The following is a 24,471-nucleotide window of genomic DNA, read 5'->3' on the forward strand; positions in this document are numbered from 1 at the left end:
GCATAAAAAGGCCGGGACTCAGGAATGATTTTGAGAAGGAAAAATGATTTATTGACGGCTGGTCAGACTCGCGGGCTTTCTGTTTCAAACTCGAGCCTTGAACAAGATTTTCAGGGAAGTTCCTTTTATACAGGGTGGGGAGTCAAATGGTGCTTTTATCAAAGAAAACTACTTTCTTTGTTAGTTAAGTGTTTGCCTGAGTACCAGATAGGTTTTGAATTAACATATCACCCACATTTCAGGTGAGCTTGAATCAGCATCTTGCCCACATTCCATGTGGATGCAACTTTGAATACACATTGTCTTACATCTTTTCTGAACAATTAAAGCCCATGGGGCCGATATCACTGATCTGGATTCCTAGAGACGAGGCACACTTGGATACAGATTTAGATTATTTTGAATTTATGCACGGGCTATATGATATTTCCCATTCAAGGCCAAGTCCAAGTTCCCTTAATCTTCGGCATCACCACCATCAGAGTTTCCCTGGACTGACTGGTATGTATATAGAGTTTGCATTGCTAAATGGCCTCCCGGGACAGGAGTCGTTGCCATGGTCACCAAGGGCAGGACTGCAGCCTCTTACTGTCCCACACTCACAAGTCAGGACACAAAGAGATGAACAGCCTCCCACCCATTGCCCACATCAGTTTCACTCAGCATAATGTCCTCAAGGCTCATCCATGTTGTGGCATGAACCAGAACTTCATTTCTTTTCATGACTGAATCATGTTCCATCCTATGTATATACCACATTTTATTTACCCATTCTCCGGTTTATAGACACTTGGGTTACTTCCAGCTTTTGGCAATTGTGACTAATGCCACAATGAACATTGATATGCAAATATCTGTTTGAGATGCTGCTTTCAGTTCTTCTGACTGTATACCTAGTAGCAGGATTGCCAGGTCATATGGCAAATCTACATTTAGCTTCCTGAGGAACTACCAAACTGTCTTCCACAGTGGCCAAACCGTTTTACATTCCCACCAGCAACAAAGGAGTGTTCCTATTTGTCCACATCCTCTCCAACACTTGTAATTTTCTGTTGTTTTTTAAAGTAGCCATTCTAGTAGGTGTGAAATGACATCTCATTGTGGTTTTGATTTGCATTTCCCTAATAGTTAATGCTGTTGAGCATTGTTTCATGTGCTTTTTATCCATTTGTATATCCTTTGGAACAATGATTATTCAAGTCTTTGGTCCATTTTTAAATTGGGCTGTTTGTCTTTTTATTGTTGAGTTGTAGGATTTCTTTATATATTCTGGATTTAAACTCTTATCGGATATGTGGTTTCCAAATATTTTCTCCCATTAAATAGGTTGTCTTTTCACTTTTGTGACAAAGTCCTTTTTAATTTTTTAATTTTTTTAGGGGTACCAGGGATTATTGAACCCAGGACCACTGAGCTACACCTGCTCCTATGACAAAGGCTTTTGATACACATTTTTTATTTAACTTTTAAGAGGCCCCATTTATCTTTTTTCTTTCATTGCTTGTATTCTGAGTGTAAAGTCCAAGAAACTATTGTCCAACACAAGATCCTGAAGATGGTTCCCTACATTTTCTTCTAGGGGTTTTTATAGTCCTGGTTCTTATATTTAGATCTTAGATTCATTTTGAGTTAATTTTTGTATATAGTATCAGATAGGGGTCCTCTTTCATTCTTTTGCATATGGATACCCAATTCTCCCAGCACCATTTGTTGAATAGACTATTCTTTCCCAGTTGAGTGACTTGGCAGCCTTGTCAAAAATCAATTAGATCTGAAAATGAAATGAAGAATTCCTTTTACAATACATGAAAAACAATAATATATTTAGAAATAAATTTAACCAAATGGCACAAATTTTATGTAATGAAAACTGTGAGACATTTCTGAAAGAAATTAAAAATCTTAATAAATGAAAAACATTCCATGTTCATGGATTAGAAGACTTAATTTTGTTAAGATGGCAATACAACCCAAAGAGCTCTGAAACAGGCTAGTAAGATTGGGAATCAACAGACAGATCTGGATCCTGGCAGAGAGTCCATGTGGACATCAATAACCCCAAGACAGCTGCTGGAAGACCCTCCCCACGATTCTGCTACTCAGAAGAAGACTTCTTCCGGAAGCCAGGAGAAGCCCCGGATATTCCCCAAGGAGTTTATCATTGGGCCCTCCTGGGAGATTGATGAAAGAGATAATCAATCAAAATGGTAAACAGCTGGAACTCCTTCCCTGACGTTAGCAAAGGGGTGGGATAATCAATAGTTCAAAAAGGCGGGCACCAGGACTGAGCTCTCTTTCATGCACCCTCTTGCCCGTGGACCCCTGTTCCTGCCCTCTGCGCACCGCTCTCCCCACTTTTCTTCTGCCATGTGGTCACGCAAGTAAATCTGGGGATTTATAATCTATAATGGGAAATTGTAGCCTGTAAATCAGCTCACTTTATCACTTTTCAACCCGTTCCTCTCTACCTGGGTCCCCTGATCTGTTATTTTCTCTCTTTTTTCATCCTTCCCTACCTGAAACTCACCCAACATGCCCTTAAAATTCGTTTCTATAGCATAGTCAAGAACCTAAACAAAATCCAGTAACAGCTCTACAGATGCAAAATAATCCTTATAAAAAACCCGATGGGGGGGAAGCAGATGTGGCTCAATCAATTGGGCTCCTGTCTACCATACGGGAGGCTCTGGGCTTGCTTCCCAGGGCCTCCTTGTGAAGGCACGCTGTCCCGTGCCCACAGAGAGGCGGTGGCCCGCACCCATGGAGAGCTGACACAGCAAAATGACACAACAAAGGGAGACAAGCAGACACAGAAGAGTGCACAGCGAATGGACACAGAGAGTAGACAGCAAGCAAGCAGCAAGTGGGGATAAATAAATAATACGTCTTGAAAAAAAAAAAAAGCCCAAAGAGGGAAGCAGGTATGGCTCAGGTACTGGGCTCCTGCCTACCACATGGGAGGTTGCTGGTTCAGATCCCAGGGCCTCCTAAATGAAACAAGGAAGACAAACAAACACAGCAAGTGGAAAACAACAAGGGGGTGGGGAGAAATAAATAAAATAAATCTTTAAAAAAAACCACAAAAACCCAATGACCTTTCTTGCAGGAATTGAAAAGATGATCTGAAAATTCATATAGAATTACAAGGGACCCCAAATAGTCAAAGCAATTTTGAAAAGAAATATAAAGTTGAATGACTTACTGCCCAATTTCAAAACTTACTACAAAGCAACTGTAATCAAAAGAGCATTGAGTGAAGCGGCTGTGGCTCAAGCAATTGAGCTCTCCTTTGCCATGAAAGACAATGACGCAACCAGATAGAAAAAAAAATACTTTGAAAGAAAAAAAAAACAAACAGGAAAAAACAAAAAACAAAACAAACAAACAAAAAGAGCATCAAGACCAGATGAGCAGGCATGGGGCAGACAGATGAGAGAGCCATGGGGGGGGGGAGGTTAAAAAAAACAAATCTTAAAAAAAGAGAGTATTGGGAAACGGACTTTGGCCCAGTGGTTAGGGCGTCCGTCTACCATATGGGAGGTCCGCGGTTCAAACCCCGGGCCTCCTTGACTCGTGTGGAGCTGGCCTTGAGCAGCGCTGATGCGCGCAAGGAGTGCCGTGCCACGCAAGGGTGTCCCCCGCGTGGGGGAGCCCCACGCGCAAGGAGTGCACCCGTGAGGAAAAGCCGCCCAGCGTGAAAAGAAAGTGCAGCCTGCCCAGGAATGGCGCCGCCCACACTTCCCCGTGCTGCTGACGACAACAGAAGCAGACAAAGAAACAAGACGCAGCAATAGACACAGAGAACAGACAACCAGGGGAGGGGGGGAAATTAAATAAATAAATCTTTAAAAAAAAAAAAAAAAAAGAGAGTATGGTGAGGAAATAAGAATAAACACAAAGGCCAATGAAGTAAAATTTAAAGTTCAGAAATAAAGCCATATATTTATGGTCCATTGATTTCTGACAAGGTTGCAAGGCCATTCAATGGAAAAGAATAGTCTCTCCAACAAATATCTATATGCAAAAGAATGAAGTCAAACTCCTATATCATACCGTATATAAAAATTAATTCAAAATGAATCAAAGGCCTACATGTAAAAACTAAAACTATAAAAATATTAGAAGAAGACATAGGGATAAAACTTCATGACCTTGGGGTTGACAATGGAAAATCTTAGTTATGACACCAAATGCATGAGAAACAAGAAAAAATTGATAAAATGGACTTCATTAATAACTAAAAAGTTTTGTGCATCAAAGGACACTATTGAAAAAGTGAAGACAACTTACAGGAGAGAAAATATTTGCAAATCATAAATCTAATAAATATCCAGAAATATAAATAATTGTTACAGTTCAACAACAAAAAGACAAATGACCAAATTTTAAAATAGGCACAGGATTCGAACAAACGTTATCTCTAAAGAAGATATGCAAGTGGCCAAAAAGTACATGAAAAGATGCTTAAAGTCATTAATCAGTGAAAAGCAAATCAAAACCACAAAGAAATAACATTTCACAATCACTAGGACTCTTCCCAAGGTCAGCTGTGAGCTATCAGACACATGGCTCATCTCTCCCTGGGCCTCAGCTCTTAGAAAGTCTCTGGGGGCTTCAATCCTTACAACTCAGCTGTGGGTGAAACTGGAGTCCTTTCTTTCATGTGGCATGATCAAATATAGCAGCTTCCTTATCTGTGTCTGTAGTGATCCCTATGATGGATCTAGGCAAAGTAATTGAGAACTTTCTGGAAAGGACTCCTATTCTAGATGTCATTAAGAACATTTGTAATCCATGGGAGGGGGTCAAAATATCAATAAGTTAACAGAAGTTTGGAAGATGTTGATTCCAACCCTCATGGAAGACTTTGTGGAGTTCAAGGTTTCAGTGGAGGAAGTAACTGCAAATGTGTTGGAAATAGCAAGAAAACTAGTATTAGGTGTGGAGTTTGAAGATGTGACTGAATTTCTGCAATCTCATGACAAAACTTGAATAGATGAGGAGTTGCTTCTTAGGGATGACAAAGAAAGTGTTTATTGAGATGGAATCTACTCCTAGTGAAGATGCTGTGAATATTGTTGAAATGACATGAATACTACATAAACTTGGTTAATAAAGCAGCAACAGGGTTTGAGATTGATTCCAATTTTGAAAGTTTTACTGTGGATAAAATGCTATCAAACAGCATCTTATGCTACAGAGAAATCTTTCATGAAGAGTTAATTGATGTGGCAGCCTTCATTGTTGTCTTATTGTTAAGATACTGCCACAGCTTCCACAACCTTCATCAACCACCACTCTGATCAATCAACAGCCACTGACATCCCAGCAAGACCCTCCACCAGCAAGAAGATTATGACTCACTGAAGGCGTAGTTAGTAATAAAGTATTCTTCTTTTTGCTTTTTATTTTTAAAGGGTACTTTTAAATTAAGGTATGTACATTTTTATGACAATTCTACTGCACATTTTCATAGACTACAGTATAGTGTAAACAACTTTTATATGCATCAGGGAACCAAAAAATTCCTGTGATTCGCTGAATTGCAATAGTCACTTTGCTGTGATATTTGCTTTATTTCGGCGGTCTGCAACTAACTAGCATTGTCTCTGAGATAGCCGGTACTATTTCTGCTATTTGTTCCCTGCGGAAGCGCTAGATCCTAGCTCATCTTAGTTTCATCCATATCCGAGAGCTTCTCCGGCTCCACCACTTCCAGGAACCTGGACAGCAAGTGGAACCGGGAATTTGGATGACACAGAGAGACCCTAAGTGCCAGACTTTCAAAAGCAGCTCCCAAGAGCGAGGTTATGCACCAGGGAGTCCGACGGCCAGTAACTGCAGCGCCGCCGGGTGCCTGTTGGGGGATGCAGTCCCGGGGCGACCACAGTGCCTCTTGGGAGTTGTAGTGCTCGATCTAGTAAAGAGAAGAGGGCGGCCGCTCGCAAACTTCAAATCATCCTTATGAAGAAACGAAGACGCAACCCACAGTATCCTGCAAGTTCTTTGGGCCCACCCCCCTGGCTCGCAAGTAGCGGCCGCAGCGGCTGATCGGATTCCGGAAGGGCGGGGAGACGTTACGCTGACGCTGGCGTGGCCCGCCCGAGAGGGTTTGGCGGGATTTGCGAAAGCCGCGGAGCTGAGCCCGCGCTGAGCCTTGAGCCGGACCTGAGGAGAGGTCAGGCGCGCTGGAGGTCCGTAGCGGGGAGCTAAGGCCCACCTGAGTAGTGCGCCGAAGGCCGGGCCGGGGAACAGAGAAGCGTGGCGCTAACTAGGGGTCCGAAGTCCGTCGGCGGTCGGGCTTGCGCTGGGCTGCGGACAGAAGGCTGAGTGCGCGACCCGCCGAGCTAGCCGCGCGGCAGGCGTAGGTGAGTGTGTAAGGCGCACAGCGGCCCCTTCCCGCCGCTTGCCCCCGCGTTAGCCGGAGTGCGACCCGGACCCGGCTCCCGCAGCCGGTTCATCCCGCTCCTCTGCCAAGTGAGAAACCGGAGATGGCGGAACAGGCGCGGGTCCCGGCGCAACCGCCTTTCAGCGCCCGTTGTGGAGAAAACGGGAATGAACCGTCTACGAAGCTGGGAGGAGTCCTAAAGACCTTCCTATCCAACACCTATTCTCTGGTGAAGAAGTCGAGACCCGGAGAGGTGTAGTGACGTAGTTAAGGTCACAGATTTTTAATGCCAGAGCCGGATTTCCGGATTCCTGGTAATTTCTCGTTCTGTTACGCTGTTTTGCTTACAAAGTGCCAGCCTCCATTTCCAAAAATATTTTCATAATCTAATGTGGAAAACAGGTCACGTGGTGCCAAAGGAATAATGGGAAGTGAGTTTTTCTCCCCTAAAGTTATAAAGTATAGTGTAATGTGCAGGGAGAAAAACGCACACATCACAAGTGTATACAGTTCCATGAATTACTACAAAAAAAACATATCTGTGTAATCACCGCTCAGGTCAAGGAATAGAATGCCGTCAGCATCCCAGAAGCCTCCCTTGCACGCCCTTGTGTAGTACTTGCCCCTCTTTCCCTCAACGATAACCACTAAACTACACTGACTTTTAACACCGTTGACTAATTTTACCTGTGTAAAACATTATGTAAATTAAATACTTTATATGTATTATTTTATGACTGACTTCATGCAACATTATGTCTGTAGATTAAAAAACGCCCTTGCCTATAGCAATAGTTCATTCTCATTGTATAGTGTCCCTTAACCATTATACTCATGTCTTGGTTCCAGTTTTTTGGCTTTTATGAGAAAGGCTCCTATGAGCATTCTTACATATATTTTGGTGCACATGTGCATGCTTTGCAGGTGCTTAACACAGAGTAGTGAAATTCCTGGGTCATAGGATTAGTCTATTTTCAACTTTTGCATTTAATGCCAGTTTTCCAAAGTGCTTATATTGATTTGTCCTCACCCAGCCGTTTATGAATGTTAAGTTGTTCTGTTTGCCAACATTTTAAATTTAGCTATTTTAGTGGATATACAGTATTATCTCTTTGTGGTTTTAATTTACATTTTTCTGATTACTAAAGAGAATGAGCATTTGTTGATATGTTTATTGGCAGTTTGGATAACTTCTGTTGTGACGTGCTTGTTGAAATCTCTCATTTTTTGAGGGGTTGTCTTTTTCTTAACTGATTTGAAAAAAATTCTTTATATTCTTGTTATCAGCCATTGGTTATTTCTATATGTGGCAAAATTTTTTCCCAAACTGTAGTTTAACTTATTCTGTTAATGTTGTCTTTTTTAAAATCAGTTTTATTGACACATATTAATAAAGCATAAATCCATCCGAAGTGTAGAGTCAGTGTGGTATTCAGTGTAATCAAATAGTTGTGCATACTTCACTTCAGGCATTTTTAGAGCATTTTCATTATTCCAGTAATAATATACTAAAAAACAAAAAACAAACAAAAGAAACTCATTACCTCTTAATCTTTCTATGCTTCCCCTGACATACATAGCTGCTATTCTGTTTCCTTCTCTTTAGTTTATTTGTATTCGTATTTTGTAAGTTTTATAAATGCAACAACACCCATATTCGTATTATAAAGTCCCATGTTACATTTTTTTAGTTGTCCTTCTAGTAATATACATGACCTTAGACTTTCCCTTTCAACTCTGTCATACCCATATAGCTCTCTGCTAGTCACAAACACCATGATGTGCTTTTACCATTTCCATAGATTTACAACCTGTTAGCCAGTTCTGCACAGAATAACCATCAGCTTTCCATTCTCTACTCTCGTTCTATTTTCTGATGACCTATATTCTAATTATTATTTTATTATTTAATAATTTAATTTAATTGATTATTTTACGTAATATATTTAGTTCATAATAGTGCACTCAAACAGTATCCTTTTGTATATGGCTTGCTTCATTTGATGTAACGTCCTCCATGTTCATCTATGTGTCATATGCTTCATCACTTCTTCTTAACCACTGCATAATATTCCATCATGTGTATGCACCACAATTTATTTATCCACTCATCAGCTGATGGACACCTGGGTTGTTTCCAACTTTTCTTTTAAAGACTTATTTTTTAAAATTTATTCTCCCTCCCCAACTTGTGGTTTGAGATAGCTGTTTGCTGTGTCTGCTCGTCTTCTGTTTGGGAGGAACTGAACCTGGCACCTGCCATGTGGGAGAGAGGTGTTCAATCACCTGAGCCACCTCAGTTTCCTGGTTTGTTGTATCTCTCATGGTCTTTCCTCTTTGTGTCTCTTTTTGCATCATCTTTTGTCAGTTTGCTGAGCCTGTTTCCAACTTTTGGCAATTGTGAATAATAACTGCCGTGAACGTAGATGTCTGTTCACGTCACTGCTTTCAGTTTTTCTGAGTAATACCTAGCAATAGTATTGCCAGGTCACATGGCAGGTCTATATTCAACTTCTTTAAGAACTGTCAAACTGTCCTTCACAGTGGCTGTACCATTTTATATTCCCACTAACAGTAAGCGTTCCTATCTGTCCAATCCTCTCCAATAATACTGTCTTTTGATGACTAGAAGTTCTGAATATAATATATCCAATTTTTGTCTTTTATTTTATGGTTGTTATATTTTGTATACAGTTTAAGAAATCTTTCCTATCCTCCAAAGTCATGAAGATATTCTCGTACATTAAAAGCATTGTTTACTTCTTACATTTAGATCTACCATCTAAATTGGAAATTAATTTTTTTCAGTGGTGTGAGATACCGTGGTCAAGTCATTTTATTCTATCAGTTGAGCCAGAACTGCTTCCCTCATTTTATTCTGTAATACTATCTAGTCAATGCATCACTGTTGACTGGAAAGACCAACCTTTTACCATTTCTCTGCAATGCCATCTTTTTTCATAAATTACAAAGAAAGTTAATTAAATTAAAATTACATGCAGGTGATTTAGATAAATTGAATCATCCTATACTCATAGTGTGCTAAACTTGCCATCTAAGAGATCTATGCCTAAGCAATCAAGACAAAAATGGTCATCTTCTGTTAAGTCATCAAGAATGGAGACTTTGTAATCGCTTGTTTTTTAGGTTAAATTTACCCTTATATCTGTCCAGGTTATTTTGATGTGATTTAAAATCATTCCTTTTTTTTTTTTAAGATTTATTTATTTCTTCCCTGCCCTGTCCCCCTCTCCGTGTTGTCTGCTCTATGTGTGTTCTTCTTTGTCTGCTTGTATTCTCATTAGGTGGCTCCGGGAATGGATCCTGGGACCTTCCAGAGTAGGAGAGAGGCAATCGTTCTCTTGCGCCACCTCAACTCCTGATCTGCTGCTGTTTCTTATTATCTCTTCTCTTTGTCTCTTTTTGTTGCGTCATTTTGCTGTACCAGCTCTCCGCGTGGACCAGCATTCCTACACGGGGCAGCACTACTGTGTAGGGCAGTACTCTGCGCGGGCCAGCACTCTGTGTGGACTGGCTCGTCACATGGGCCAGCTTGCCTTCACCAGGAGGCCCTGGGCATTGAACCCTGGACCTCCTATATGGTAGACAGGAGCCCAATTGCTTGAGTCACATTTGCTTCCCAAGATCATTTATCCTTGTGGACATCAAGACTTGTTCACTTTTACACCTTGATACCTTGAAGATAATTAAAATTTTATTTTGTTCTCAGTTCTTCTTTCCAAGCTGAGCAATCTTAATTCTATCATAATAACCTGACTAGGTATAGGCCTTACAAATCAGGGGTTCTTAACAAGGGGTCTGTGAGCTTGAATTGAAATAAAAAAAATATTCTTGTGCTGACATGTTGGTGCAGATGTGATATATTTATTAAATAATACACAGTATAGTGTGGACTTAGTAAAGAGTTCATGGTTTTCACATAACTGGCAAAGGGGTCCGTGGAACAAAAGATTAAGAACCCTTGAGCTAAATGAAAGGGTTTAGACTGAGCAAGTTGCTTGCATGATATTTATTCATTTGCTCATTCATTGAGGTGTCTGAAGCTCTAGAACTGACTAAAATGGTGATCCTTGAATTTCATACACTCCTATTGGCAGCAACAAATGTGTCTACAAGTTATAATTTTTGCTTACGTTTCCCTATCAGGAATAGAGGCTTACGGGCAACCATTCTGTACCTTCCTGTCACTCCTCCCTCCTTCCACGCTGCCTGCTCCCAGAAACCCTCTTGTTAGAAGGGAACAATGGAACTAAAGTTGTTTAACCTTTTGCCCTTTCATCAATCTTTTTTTTTTTAATTCAAAGTAGAGTCCTGGAATGTCTGCATTCATTTTCCATACATTTACCAAACACCTAACATAGTGTATCATGAATTGTATAAAAATAAATAAGACTTTGCTCCTGCCCTCAAGGAGTAAAAGGTAGGATACAGAGGGGAATAGTTAATCTTAAATTAAGCTGTGCATCTTTAAGAAACCAAATGGTCCTGGCTCTTCCTAAAGTCTGATACAGTTAACTGTCTAAATAGAGGGGAATGCTGGTAGGAGGTATGCTCTTCCTGCCATGGGTAAGTCAGTCATTAGACTAAAACCTGAGCAAGTGCTTCTTCAGAGTTATTGCAAAACTAAATGTGCTGCTCCATACTTACACCATGGTTTGTTTAGAGTTCTTTTTAATGGGTATCTGTATTTTTCAGTAATGGCTATGCAGATGCAGCTTGAAGCAAATGCAGATACTTCAGTGGAAGAAGAAAGCTTTGGCCCACAACCTATTTCACGGTTAGAGGTATGTGTTTAGTTGTTAATTTTGGAATTATAATGCTGAACAAGATTCTTCTGCCTAATGAGAGAAATCACTGCCTTTACATAAACCATTGGTTTCCCACCCAAGATCAAGATTCAAATGGGAGTTTGCATGAGGGTTGTCAAGGATTCTGTGGAAAGAGTTAATATAGGAGCTAAACCTGTCTGACCAGGGCTCTTTAGTCTATAGTTCTCTTCCTACATTAGCATTTTTCTTTCTCAGAGATGGACTGTAAGAAACTAAGAAGCCCTAGAAGCCGCTGGTAGAGTCTCTATGCTGTTTCCATTGTGCATATAAGTGCTGTCCAGGGAATTCCAGTGGCTTAGGCCAGCTATGCAGGGAGAAAGGAGCAACTTTTCTACATTTATTTTTTGTTCTCAGTTCTTCTTTCTATGCTGAAGTTACTAGCAAGACAGCTGTCACAGGCAGAGAGAACAACTTGGGGATATAAAGGTAAAAGAGCCCTTTTCCCGATCCAGGACTATGCCCAAGAGCATTAAGCACCAGAGCTGGAGTCCCCCACTATTCCTGTCCATTGTACAGTGATTCAGTGCAAATGCAACTGACCTGGGCTAAGGGGGTTGGAGGGAAAGGAAAGTTTTGATTCTTCTTGTCTCTTTATGCATTTTCCTCTCATCTCGAACTGAGCTTCAAGACCCCAAAAGTTATGTAATTGGTTTTGTGGTAAAACATCAGAGTCAGGGGCCTGCATTTTTGGTTCAGAGTCATAACTTTTGGTACCGTGAGCATCCTTATACCCATTCATATTTATTCCTCATTGCTTAAACATTCCCTGCTGGAATAGCAAACATGATTTGTTCTGTAGGCAGATACCATTCGCTCCCCTCTCCCAAGCCCTCCTTGGCTCCCAGGTATGTACACATCCCCTCACTAACTGATGTTCTCCTCAGAAGTCATGGTTTTGGTAGCTAATAAAACCAAAGCTGACCTTGTATATAGGGAGAGACTAGTGCCCTTGGATGGTTTGTTTGGAAAGTAGAATACATGTCCCTGACCAGAAGAGGTTGTCTCCAATCTTTTTTTTTTAAAAATTTCTCTCCCCTTTCCCCCCACCACCCTGCCCCGGTTGTCTGTTCTCTGTGTCTATTTGCTAAGTCTTCTTTGTCCACTTCTTTTGTTGTCAGTGGTCGAGGAATCTGTGTTTTTGTTGCGTCATCTTGTTGTGTCAGCTCTCCGTGTGGGCAGTGCCACTCTTAGGCAGGCTGCACTCTCTTTCACGCTAGGCAGCTCTCCTTATGGGGCGCACTCCTTGCACGTGGGACTCCCCTCCGCAGGGGACACCCCTGCATGGAACGGCACTCCTTGCGCACATCAGCACTGCACATGGGCCAGCTCCACATGGGTCAAGGAGGCCTGGAGTTTGAACCATGGACCTCCCATGTTGTAGACAGATGCCCTAACCACTGGGCCAAGTCCGCTTCCCTGTCTCCAATCTTAACGTCAGTTTTTTTTGGAGCAGAACATCCAGTCATTGTGCTACGAAAAGTTATTTATATGCCAAGATAGTGATCCCCTCCACTCTGGAGCAGCTTTATCTGTTTACCTCATCGTAGTGTAGAAATTTCATATTCTGTGTGCACTTGATGTGGTAAGGTTGGGAAGAACTGGTTTAAAGTGCCCTTTTAGGGACCAGGGTCTCAAGGCATGTTTAGACTCAGTCATAAATTGTTGGGAGTTAGTGGTCTATTCCTAGTGCTTGCACGTTTCTGGTTTAATTCCACTGCATGGTAAGAGCCCATTTTAATGTATATGACTTTGTACTAGTTAAATACTGACTCTGATAGTGAAAGGGTTGGTAATTTGTTGTTGATTACCTCACACATAAAGCATGCTTTTCAAAGCTTTTGTAAATAGTATCACACTTCTTCACAACTACTGTGAAATTAGGTGGGGCAAGTATTCTTCCCATTTTTCTCCCATAAGAGAACTGAAGCTTCAGTTATGATTTTCTTCCCTTGCAGCAATGTGGCATAAATGCCAATGACGTGAAGAAATTGGAAGAAGCTGGATTCCATACTGTTGAGGCTGTTGCCTATGCACCAAAGAAGGAGCTAATAAATATTAAGGGGATTAGTGAAGCCAAAGCTGATAAAATTCTGGTAAGTATAGCTTATATGATTTAGGAAGGTATTGGTGGGACTAGTACAGAAGGGGATACAGTGAAACTTCGTCTTCTTCCCTCATCCCTCATTCTCCTGTCATCCTGTTCCCCTTTCCAGAGACTAATTACCAGGTTCTTATCTTTATATGTGTCTCTTTGCATAAATTCAGATTTTCTCTAGAGAACTGTAATATCATGAAATATGACATAAATACTATCAAATTAACTACCAGTTAACAGTGAGTGGTATATGCCTTATTCTAGATATTGTGATCTCATTCCTGAGAAATATATTCATCATGCAACCACTGAAACAAGTTTTTTTATTTATTTCTCCCCTCCCTCCTGTTGTCTGCTCTCTGTGTCCATTCGCTACATGTTCTTTTGTGACCTGTGACCGCTTCTATCCTTATCAGCAGCACTGGGAATCTGTGTTTCTTTTTGTTGCGTCATCTTGCTGTGTCAGCTCTCCGTGTGTGCGGCGCCATTCCTGGGCAGGCTGCACTTTCTCTCGCACTGGGCGGCTCTCCTTACAGGGCGCGCTCCTTGCGCGTGGGGCTCCCCTATGCGGAGGACACCCCTGCGTGGCAGGGCACTCCTTGTGCGCATCAGCACTGCGCATGGGCCAGCTCCACATGGGTCAAGGGGGCCTGGGTTTGAATCGTAGACCTCCCATGTGGTAAATGGACGCCCTATCCATTGAGCCAAGTCTGCTTCCCTAAAACAGTTTTGAATAGTATTTATTTATGTAGGAAAATGTGCCTGATACAAGAAAGCACCTTAACAAAATGTTTGTATACTTATATGGGGCTTTTGGTTAAAAGGGGAATTTTTAGGTTATAAATGTGTTACTAGAATAAAAATTTTAGAAAAAGGGAGTGGATGTGGCTCAAGCAGTTGAGTGCCTGCCTCCCACATGGAGGTCCTGGGTTCCATTCCCAGTACCTCTTGAAAAAAACAACAAACAACAAACAAAACAAATGATAAAACCAACTCAGGAAGCTGATGTAGCTCAGTGGTTGAGTGCTGGCTTCCCACATACAAGGTCCCAGGTTCAATCCTGGTACTTAAAAAAATAGTAATAATAATAATAATTTAAAAAACGGAAAAAACAAAGCATAACAACAACAAAAAAACCCCATAGGACTGTACAACACAACAATGAACCCTAATATAAATCATGGACTATAGTTAATAGTACAATTATAATAAAATCTTAAATTGATTGTAGCAAATGTACCATACTAAGGCATGATGTTAATAGGGGATATATGGGAATTCTGTATTTTCTGCATGATTTTTCTGTAAACCTATAACTTCTCTAATTAAAGAATATATATATATATATATATTATGTATGTTTAGACCATAGACTAGGAATAAATACACGCTAAGATATTAATATTGTTAATTCAGAGCAATTTTTATTTTTTGCTTCGATTTGTGAAATTCTATATCTTCCAATGTAAAAATGTCTTTCACATAGCAAAGCAGTTTTTATTGCTTGAATATTAATTAAGCACTCAATGTATATAATCTATCAGTTAACTTGTCATAGATTAAGTTCTTTAATAATCACAGGAGAATGTGAGTCTAAATCATGTGCTTATTAGTTTTTCCCCCTTAATAAATGACATAAAAGTGATTTTACTGGCTTAAGTGATTATGAGGTAGTGACTTAATCCCTTAGATAGCCCATTAGTTTTGAAACTCCATCCCTTTCACGTATATTCTCATTTGACCTTCATAATGACACTGAGAAAGGTAGAGCTAATAATTATCATTTTTATAAATGAGGAAATTTAGGCTTAGGTTTAATTATCCAAAGTCATGCAGATGATGGCAAAATTAAGACAAGTATCCAGTTATTTTCGTCCTATTATACTGTGATCCTTTCTTGTCCCCCATCCAATGTCTTACAGCTACTGTTACTTTATTTATCTTGCTCCTTCTGTTTCTTTAGTTGGTAAAGGCAGTCCCCAGATGGTACCGGTACATTTGCTTATTTCCCCTGAGTCTACAGAGATGGTGCAGAGTCGGTGCTGCTGTGTAGAGTGGTTTGGTCAGATAAAGGTAAACAGTGCTATACTGGGGGACTTCCAGGCCAGTCTGCTTATCCTTGCACATCAGAACATAGTTGTCTATCAGATGAACCATACTGTCAAATTGTTTAAGCTTGGACTTGACACCGTGCGATAGAGTCCACTCTGAATTTCTCATCTTGGTATTCGATTTGCAGGTTAGTTGGTTCAGCTGATATTTTAACAGATATTGTTAGTAGGTAGTCTGAATGAGAATTGTCTCCAATCAAAAGTTCCTTCTGGTGTCTCTTTTAATTTCTCTTTGGCTTCATAAATAGTCATACTTCCCCAGTACCATACTGTTTGACTGAGCTCCTGCAGGGCCTTTACTAGACCCACCGCCTCTGGTGATGGCTATTCTACAGACCCCACGGTCCCCACTGGCTCTGTGTACCTTCCTGGTCATTCCCGGAGGGCTCAAAGCACCACAGGGTCATGTAGGAAAGGTCACTGTGACAAAGACAAGTGACCAACTGAGCTTGGGGCAGAGGGACACACATCCTTCCCAGAAGTCAGTGGGAACCCCAAAAAAAGTCTCTGCAGGGTGCCCGAAATGGTGGCGGAGGGGGAAGGGTTGGAGAGCCACTGGGTCTTCTTCCCCAAGTCCAGAAGGACAAATGGCAAAAGCCTGGCAGGCATGGTTACCCACAGTTCTGCCATCAACCCCGGAGCTCCCCTGGTGCCTGAGCTGTGGGTGCAGGGGAAGATCCTGAGGCTGTGTGTCGGTCCTGGTGCAAACCAGTCCACAGCACACACGCAGCACTGGTTACTGCGGGCAAGTGGGCTCATGCTTCAGGGGAAACCTGAGGCCTGCAAGTGCCGTGGCGGCGGGAAGACTTGGCAGGAGTTAAATACCTGTCCCCAGAACCTCTCCATTTTCTTTGTTTGTTTGTTTGAGAGATTTAACCCAGGACCTTGTACATGGGAAGCAGAACCACTGAACTACATCTTCTCCCTTCTCCCTTCTTCATTATTATTATTTTTTAATTTTCTTTTGAGATTTTTAAATTTATTTCTCTCCCCTTCTCGTTGTTTGGGCTCGCTCTCTGCCTTCTCTGTCCGTTCCTTGTGCACTCCTCTTTTTCTTTAGGAGGCACCAGGAACCTAACCTAATGAGGACCTCCCATGTGGTAGGTGGGTACCCAAATGCTTGAGCCACATTGCTTCCCCTCCTTCATTCTTGAAAGATGATTTTGCCACCTAAAGAATTTGACAGTTTTTTTCAATATGTACTATGAATATCTCATCCCACTGCTTTCTGGCCTTCCTGGTTTCTGATGAGAAATCTGCTATTAATCTTACTGACTATCCCTTGTATCACAAGAAATCTTTGGATTTCTACAGTTTCACTAGGATGTATCTTGGTGTGGATCTCTTTGAATTTATCCTTCTTGAATGTATATATTAATGACTGTCATCAGATTTGGGAAGTTTTTAGCCATTATTTCTTGAAATACTTTTTCTGCCCTTGTCTTTCTTGTCCTTCTGGGATTCCTATGATGCATATGTTAGTATCCTTGATGGTGCCTCTTGATGGTGCCACTTGATGGTGCCTCTTGATGGTGCCTCTCAGGTCTCTGAGGCTCTGTTCATTTTTCTTCATTCTTTTTTCTTCCTCCACCTCATACTGGATAATTTCAATTGTCTTATCATCAAGTTTGCTGATCCTTTTTTCTGCCTGCTTAAATGTGCTACTGATTTCCTCTAGTAAGTTCATTTCAATTAGTGTACTTTTCACTTCCATAATTTCTCTTTGTTTCCCTTTCATAATTCCTGTCCCTTTATTTTATTCAGATGTTTGTTTTCCTAATCTCTTTTAGTTCTTTATTCATGGTATCCTTTAGCTCATTAAACATATTTAAGACAGTTGATTTAATGTCTTTCAAATTATATTTCCCCCCCAAAAAAATTATATTTCCCTCTCGGAATCACCCAAACTTTTCTGCTCCTTTTTGTTTTCTGTAATATTCTTGTTGAGAACTAGACATTCTGAGTTTATGCTGTAATTCTAGAAATCTGATTCTCCCTCTCTGGGATTGCTGGGTGTATTAGCCAAAGGGGTGCTGATGCAAAATACTAGAAATTGGTTGGTTTTTTTTAAAGGGTATTTATTTGGGGTAGAAGCTTACAGTTACCAGGACATAAAGCATAAGTTACTTCTCTCACCAAAGTTTATTGCCACTTGTTGGAGCAAGCTGGTTGCCAGTGTTGGTCAGGGTTCAGGCTTCCTGGGTTCCTCTCTTCCCAGGGCTTATTTCTCTCTGGGCTCTGTGCTTAGTTCCAGCTTGAAAACTCCAAAATCAGAACTTCCAGCTCTCTCTGGCCACAGACTTGACCCAGTGGTTAGGGTGTCCGTCTACCACATGGGAGGTCCGCGGTTCAAACCCCGGGCCTCCTTGACCCATGTGCAGCTGGCCCATGCGCAGTGCTGATGCGCGCAAGGAATGCCCTGCCACGCAGAGGTGTCCCCTGCATAGGGGAGCCCCACACGCAAGGAGTGCGCCCCGTAAGGAGAGCCGCCCAGCGCGAAAGAAAGTGCAGCCTGCCCAGGAATGGTGCCGCACAGACGGAGAGCTGACACAACAAGGTGATGCAATAACAAAAAAAAGAAACACAGATTCCCGTGCCGCTGACAACAACAGAAGCGGACAAAGAAGACTTAGCAAATAGACACAGAGAACAGACAACCAGGGTGGGGGGGGAGGGGAGAGAAATAAATAAATAAATCTTTAAAAAAAATCCCAGAACTCCAGCTCTCTTCTTTTGTCACCCTACTGACATGGCCCAATCAAAGCCCTAATCATAATTTATTTAAGTAAATGTGAAACTTCAGACAGACCAGTTTACAAACATAATCCAATATCTATTTTTGGAATTCATAGCTATATCAAACTGCTATACTGGGTTAGGTTTTTTAAATTATTTTTTTCTGTCAGTTTGTGACTTTTCCATACTATTTTAAAAGGAAAGAGGAAAGAAAGGGGGGAAGAAAAGGAAGGAAGGAAGAAAAAGAGGTAATACCTCTTTTAGATTTTTCTACTGTTTCTGCCTTAGGGGGGTTGAAACAATGGCTGCCTTCAGTGATGACCTCTCCTTCTTCCCCCCTACCCCATGATAAAGAGCAGTGATCAAGAATCAGACCACACACCCCTGGCTTTTGGAGGATTAGGTCTTTCTTGCCCACCCTGCCACCAGCAAGGTGCGCCAGGAACTCAGGCTACAGTTCCCACAGCAGCCTGCCATGTTGTTGGGGTGTGGGGTATGGTTAAGCTACATGGAAGGTGAAATTAACTGATATTCATCCAGCTTTACCTGGATGTTTCGGTGTTACACCAGACTCCAGAGTTCCAAATTAATTTAGACAGTTTTTACCAGTTCAATACTTGTTTTGGTGGAAGAGTTGATTCCTAGAGCTTCCCACTTTACCATCTTCCCGCAATTCTCTAAATGTACATTTATTCTTAAATTTTTTAATCAATCTGTGGTTACAAAATAGGACATAAATGTTCTCAACTTGACAAAGTAAAGGAAAAGTCACAGCTGACAGATAAAGAGGTTAATGTGAAAGCAAAAAGATGGAAGGGGAAATGTCCTTTTTTTTTTTAAGATTTTCATTTCTCTCCCCTTCCTCCCCCTCCCCCCCAGTTGTCTGATCTCTGTGTCCATTCCATGTGTGTTCTGTGTCCGCTTGTATTCTTGTCAGCGGCACTGGGAATCTGTCTCTTTTTGTTGCATCATCTTGCTGCATCAGTTCTCTGTGTGTGCAGCACCATTCCTGGGCAGGCTGCACTTTTTTCACGCTGGGCAGCTCTCCTTAAGGGGTGCACTCCTTGCGCGTGGGGCTCCCCTATGTGGAGTACACCCCTGTGTGGCAGGGCACTCCTTGCACGCATCAGCATTGCGTGTGGGCCAGCTCATCACACCGGTCAGGAGGCCCGGGGTTTGAACCACGGACCTCCCATGTGGTAGACGGACACCCTATCTGTTGGGCCAAATCCGCTTCCCAAAATGTCCTTATTTTATAAAGTAGAAAGTTAACAGATACAACCTGACTGATGCAGCAAGAAATAAAGGTTTAAATATGTTGACTTTGCAGTGTATCATCACCTTTGTCGTAAGTCAGGTACACTATATATGCTTGAGTCTATAATAGTTTCTATTTTTTTATTCTTTTTTTTAAAGATACATAGATCACACAAAATGTTATATTAAAAAATATAAGAGGTTCCCATATACCCCCACTCTCCACCCCCCTCTTTTTTTAAATTGCATGTGTATTCTACTTGAATTGGCAATTTAAAAATTAATCATGGAGTCTGGAAATTAATTTATCCTTCATTATATCCAGAGAGATAAAATAGTCCTTGAACTAGAACTATTATTATTTTGATGATTTTTAAAGAGAGAGCATTCTGGAAATTTTGTTAGATGTTGTCTTTTCCCACTTTCTGCTTGGTTTTTGTTCTATTAAGCATATTATTTTGTTTAACATTTCTTATTTTCCCCAGACTGAGGCAGCTAAATTAGTTCCAATGGGTTTCACCACTGCAACTGAATTCCACCAAAGGCGATCGGAGATCATACAGATTACTACTGGTTCCAAAGAACTTGACAAATTACTTCAAGGTGTAGTAATTCCTTATCCTACCTTGTGAATAGCAGTTAACAAAGAATCCAGGTCACAGAACAAAATTAAAGCATTTGGGTAGGATTTATGGGTTAGATATTATCAGATAGGGGAAGCATCCACATTGAAGAAGTAAAATTGCTGATGGGTGGGAGCTGGCCTAAAAAATTGTAAAGTTATCTGTAAGTTAAATAATTTAATCTTCATTTAATAGTAGTACACTCTAATCATTAGAGCTTAAGGAAAGATGTAAAGTTTTTAAATTTTTTTAAAGCATTTTTGTTCTAACTTACTGCAAGGTTTGGTTTGGCTCTTTGATTGACTGTTCCCCAACTGTTTACTCATTCAAGTTTTCCTTTTCATAGGGTGCAGAATAACATGAGTTTAGGAATCAGATTCTAATTTGAGTGTTAGTGTTATTCATCCCCATACCCTAGTATTTACCAGCTGTGTTACATTGGGAAAATTACAAATTACTTAATATTTCTTTGCCTTTGTTTTCTTTAAAATGAGGATAAGCCTTATGGATAATTGGAATTAAATGAAATGGTACATATAAGTGCATAGTACAATGCCAGGTACACAAGAAACATTTAGCAAATGTTAGATATTATTTATTTTCTTTTTTTTGTATAATTTATTTTTTAAGTGACTGCTTGTTGACTTGTGAGGGTACAGTTCTGTGTCTTGATTATGATGGTAATTACAATTACCCATGATGAAATTGCATAAAACTATACACACACACATAAATGAGTGCATATATAACTGGAGAAATCTGAACAAGCTCTATGCAGGACCTCCCTGTACATTTCTTATAAATCTATAATCATTTCAAATGAAAGTTTTAAAAATACTAATTCTTGTTGAAAACTGGATTTTCAAATGATGTCTGCACACTTCTAGTGAGCTTCAAGGAGATTTCTATGATTATAATTTCTAAGTATTTTTCTCATGCTGAGAAGTGTTTTTTATTGCTCTTAAGGTGGAATTGAGACTGGATCCATCACAGAGATGTTTGGAGAATTTCGTACTGGGAAGACCCAGATCTGTCACACCCTGGCTGTTACATGCCAGGTAAGTTCTTGGGGCACTAGCTAATCAAATCAGCAAGAATCAGTTGATTCTTGACATTTGAAAGTTATTTTACAAACATCTGTGGGGATGGCCACAAAAGCTATTTTCTCTGTCATCAAGAATCCTAATAAGTCATTAAAAAATACAAAAAAAAGAATCCTATAGCTAGCTAGAAGATAGATTGTTACTGCAAAATTCTTTCACCTTAGAAACTTTCAGACTATTGATATCAAATATTTTTTTACCATCTACCAGGCCTCTACTGGCTTCACCTACCCTCTTACTATGCTAGGTTTTATAATTCCTGATTCAAATCATTCCCCTCCAAATAACTTCAGTTTACATCCCCTGCCTGAAGATGTCAGTCTTAGATGAACTTCATCTCTCTTCTCTGCCTGTACCCAAATAGCTGATTTTACTGGGGAAAAATCATACCATAATGCTGACTGGCTTCACTTTAAATTCAAGATAGCAAACTTTAGATTAGCATTCAGTACAGCTTGCTGAATCTCCTGAGTTTCTCCATTTAGGTGTATTTGCCTACTCAGTAAGACACCTATCTCATACTTTATTTTTTCTCTTCAAACCTACCATGCTCCTCCTTAACCTTCACTCTCAGCCAATGACCTAACCTGCTCTTCACATGAAATCTGTAAATTTACCCACATTTCACCTGTCTTATCTCAGGTTACAATGTAGAAAGTGTCATTTTCCTCTCAAAGGCCATTCCTCCTACTTGTGATCTGGTTAGCATCTCTTGTCACCTTCTAAAGGCCTCTACTATTACTTCTGTTTCCCATTCTACCTTTCTGTTACCCTGTTTACCTCTGATTATCTTCATCAGTATCTCCTAATATCTCCTCCATTAGGAAAAAATCCTCCCATGGACTCCTTCAGCTTCCTCTTCCATTATTGTGCTTTACTTTGTGGGCAAATTCAGAAACTGAGACACAGTGGGTTAAGTAATTGCCCAAGATCAAACAGCACTTAAGTAGTCCATATCCTATAATCAAACCAGACTTCAGAGCCCACGCTCTTAAAACCTTCATAAGGGTCGAACCTATAACTGGCTTGTTCTCTGCTTTATCCTAATACCTAAGTCAGTGCTTGGCACTCAGTAAGAATCTAGATAATAATAGAATGGATAGAGATGATGGAATAGATGTCCTAAGACATACCTATATTGTAAATGAATGGTATAGAGGAAGTAGCATAACTTTCTGAAGATGAAAAGGATTACTTCATCCTAGAGTAATCATTGGAATAGAGTAATCTTAGAGAAAAGAGTTTGGACCAGACCCCTGAAGAATGCTAGATTTGGAGAGTTAGAAAAATTAAAAAGCATTTAATTATAGGGAATGGAATGTATAGAAGTACAGAGGGCAGGAAGGCATAATATAAGAGGAAAAGACAATAAGTAAATCCATTTCCATGACTCAGGGATTGTGTAGAAAAGTTCTAGGAACCCTAAAAAGATACATCAAAACTATACTTTAGAAGGTCTTGACTGCAAAGAAGTTTCTACTTGATTCTATAAAGAATGGGAATCTTTAAGTGTTTTTCAAAAGCATAACATGAGCAAAACTTCCAGAAATATTCTGGTAGCAACCTTTTAATAGATTGGCAGGAGGGAAGCAGATGTGGCTGGGGAAGCAAATGTGGCTCAAGCAGGTGGGCTCCTGCCTACCACATGGGAGGTCCCAGGTTCAGTTCCTAGTGCCTACTAGAGAGGAAGAGCAAGACAGTGAGATGATGTGACAGGCTGGTGCGATGAGCTGATGCAGTGAGGTGATGCAACCAAGAAACACAGCAAGGAAACACAATGAGAGACACAACAAATGGACCAGAGATGGCTCAAAGTGTTTAGGCGCTTCCCTTCCATATGGGAGGTTTGGTTCCTGGTGCCTCCTAAAAAGAAGATGAGCAAACAACAAGGGGGGGGAATATAAATAAATATTAAGAAAAATATAGATTGGCAGGAGAGGCAGAAGCTGAGAATATATTTGATGTATGATTATTAAAGGTATTTACTGGTCAGGACTAAACTAGAATAGTGGCACTAGGAAGGGATATATGCAAAAGATATTGTAAAGGACAGGACTTAGTGACTGACAATAAAAAATATCCCTGGGGGAGCAGATGTGGTTCAAGCACTTGGGTGCCTGCCTCCCACAAAGAGGTCCCAGGTTCAGTTCTAAGTGCCCCCTAAAGAAGACAAGCAGATGCAATGATCTTACTCAATGAGCAGACATAAATAGCAAGGAGTGGATGTGGCTTAAATAGTTGGGTGCCTGCCTCCCAGGCCCCAGGTTTGGTTTCCAGTGCCTCCTAAAGAAAATGAGCAGACTCATGAACAGACAGCGAGAACACAATGAGTAGAAGCAACAAGCTGACTGACGAGGGAGTCATGGGGGAGAATATCCCTCAGGGAGCAGATGAGGCTCAAGCGGTTCACACCTGCTTCCCACATGGGAGGTCCCAAGTTTTGGTCCCTGGTGCCTCCTAAAATAAAAAACAACAGACAAACAAATGAAAAAACCAACTTAGGTGAACTGCTGTGGCTCAGTGGTTGAACGCCAACTTCCCTCATAAGAGGTACCAGGTTCAATCCCCAGCCGTAAGAACTTAAAAATTTTAAAAATTCCTCAGCCCAACAAGGTATTAATTTGGTAAACTTTAAAAAGGATTTTGGAAGGGGAGAAGACAGTTTTTATAGAAAGATGGTAGTTCTCATTTAGGGATGGTTGGTTTTAGGTGACAAGGAGAAAGCCACAAGAAAATTTGTGTTACTTAGAGATACGGGACTAAGAGTCATCTACAGAGACATTACTACAAAATCTCTGGAAATGAAAGATGTGAGAGAGAGAAGGAATAAGATATAGAAGAGATAGATAAATTTTTCCCTGTTCTGCAACTTCAAGCACTGTTTTAGGGAATTCGTTTCCTCTTGAGTGGGTCCTGGCCTTCCCTGCCTTTAAGGGTATGCTATTGTGAGTGACCACCCGCAAAAAGAAGTCCTTTGGAATCTGTCCCATGCTCATGTACCAACTCTTCTGTTAATAATCTTCTGTGACTTTATTAAATAAATTTGAGGTATTTTGAGAAAATATTATTTTAATCTAGATAGATTATACTCCTGCTATGGATGCAACTTTTCAATGGGATTTAAGAGCAACTGAAACGAAATATTTCCTTATATCAGGATGATAATGGAGGCTTAGTATCTTTCCATCTTAGTGTGAGTTTTTATCGTCTCAACAAAGTAACATTTTTTAGGACATGAGTTATAAATTTAAAATCTAATATAAATAGTTACTTTTTGTGTTTTTCCCTTATACAATCAGTTATGAACT

General features: G+C 40.6%; 1 protein-coding gene and 1 pseudogene across 1 annotated transcript in view; one reads left to right on the forward strand and one right to left on the reverse strand.

The window, feature by feature from the left end:
* Positions 1-5,914: 5,914 nt before the first annotated feature.
* Positions 5,915-24,471, forward strand: part of RAD51 (RAD51 recombinase) — a 34,159-nt gene continuing 15,602 nt past the window's right edge. Inside the window, exons 1-5 of the mRNA XM_004454987.5 lie at positions 5,915-6,368; positions 11,105-11,193; positions 13,194-13,331; positions 19,923-20,040; positions 21,027-21,118. Of these exons, the coding sequence (XP_004455044.1) occupies positions 11,107-11,193; positions 13,194-13,331; positions 19,923-20,040; positions 21,027-21,118 (435 nt within the window). The 5' untranslated portion in view covers positions 5,915-6,368; positions 11,105-11,106. The remainder of the gene's footprint in view (positions 6,369-11,104; positions 11,194-13,193; positions 13,332-19,922; positions 20,041-21,026; positions 21,119-24,471) is intronic.
* On the reverse strand, positions 15,271-15,851 carry LOC139438180 (suppressor of cytokine signaling 2 pseudogene; annotated as a pseudogene).

This window comes from Dasypus novemcinctus, chromosome 3, assembly GCF_030445035.2.
Source record: "Dasypus novemcinctus isolate mDasNov1 chromosome 3, mDasNov1.1.hap2, whole genome shotgun sequence".
Taxonomy (NCBI): domain Eukaryota; kingdom Metazoa; phylum Chordata; class Mammalia; order Cingulata; family Dasypodidae; genus Dasypus; species Dasypus novemcinctus.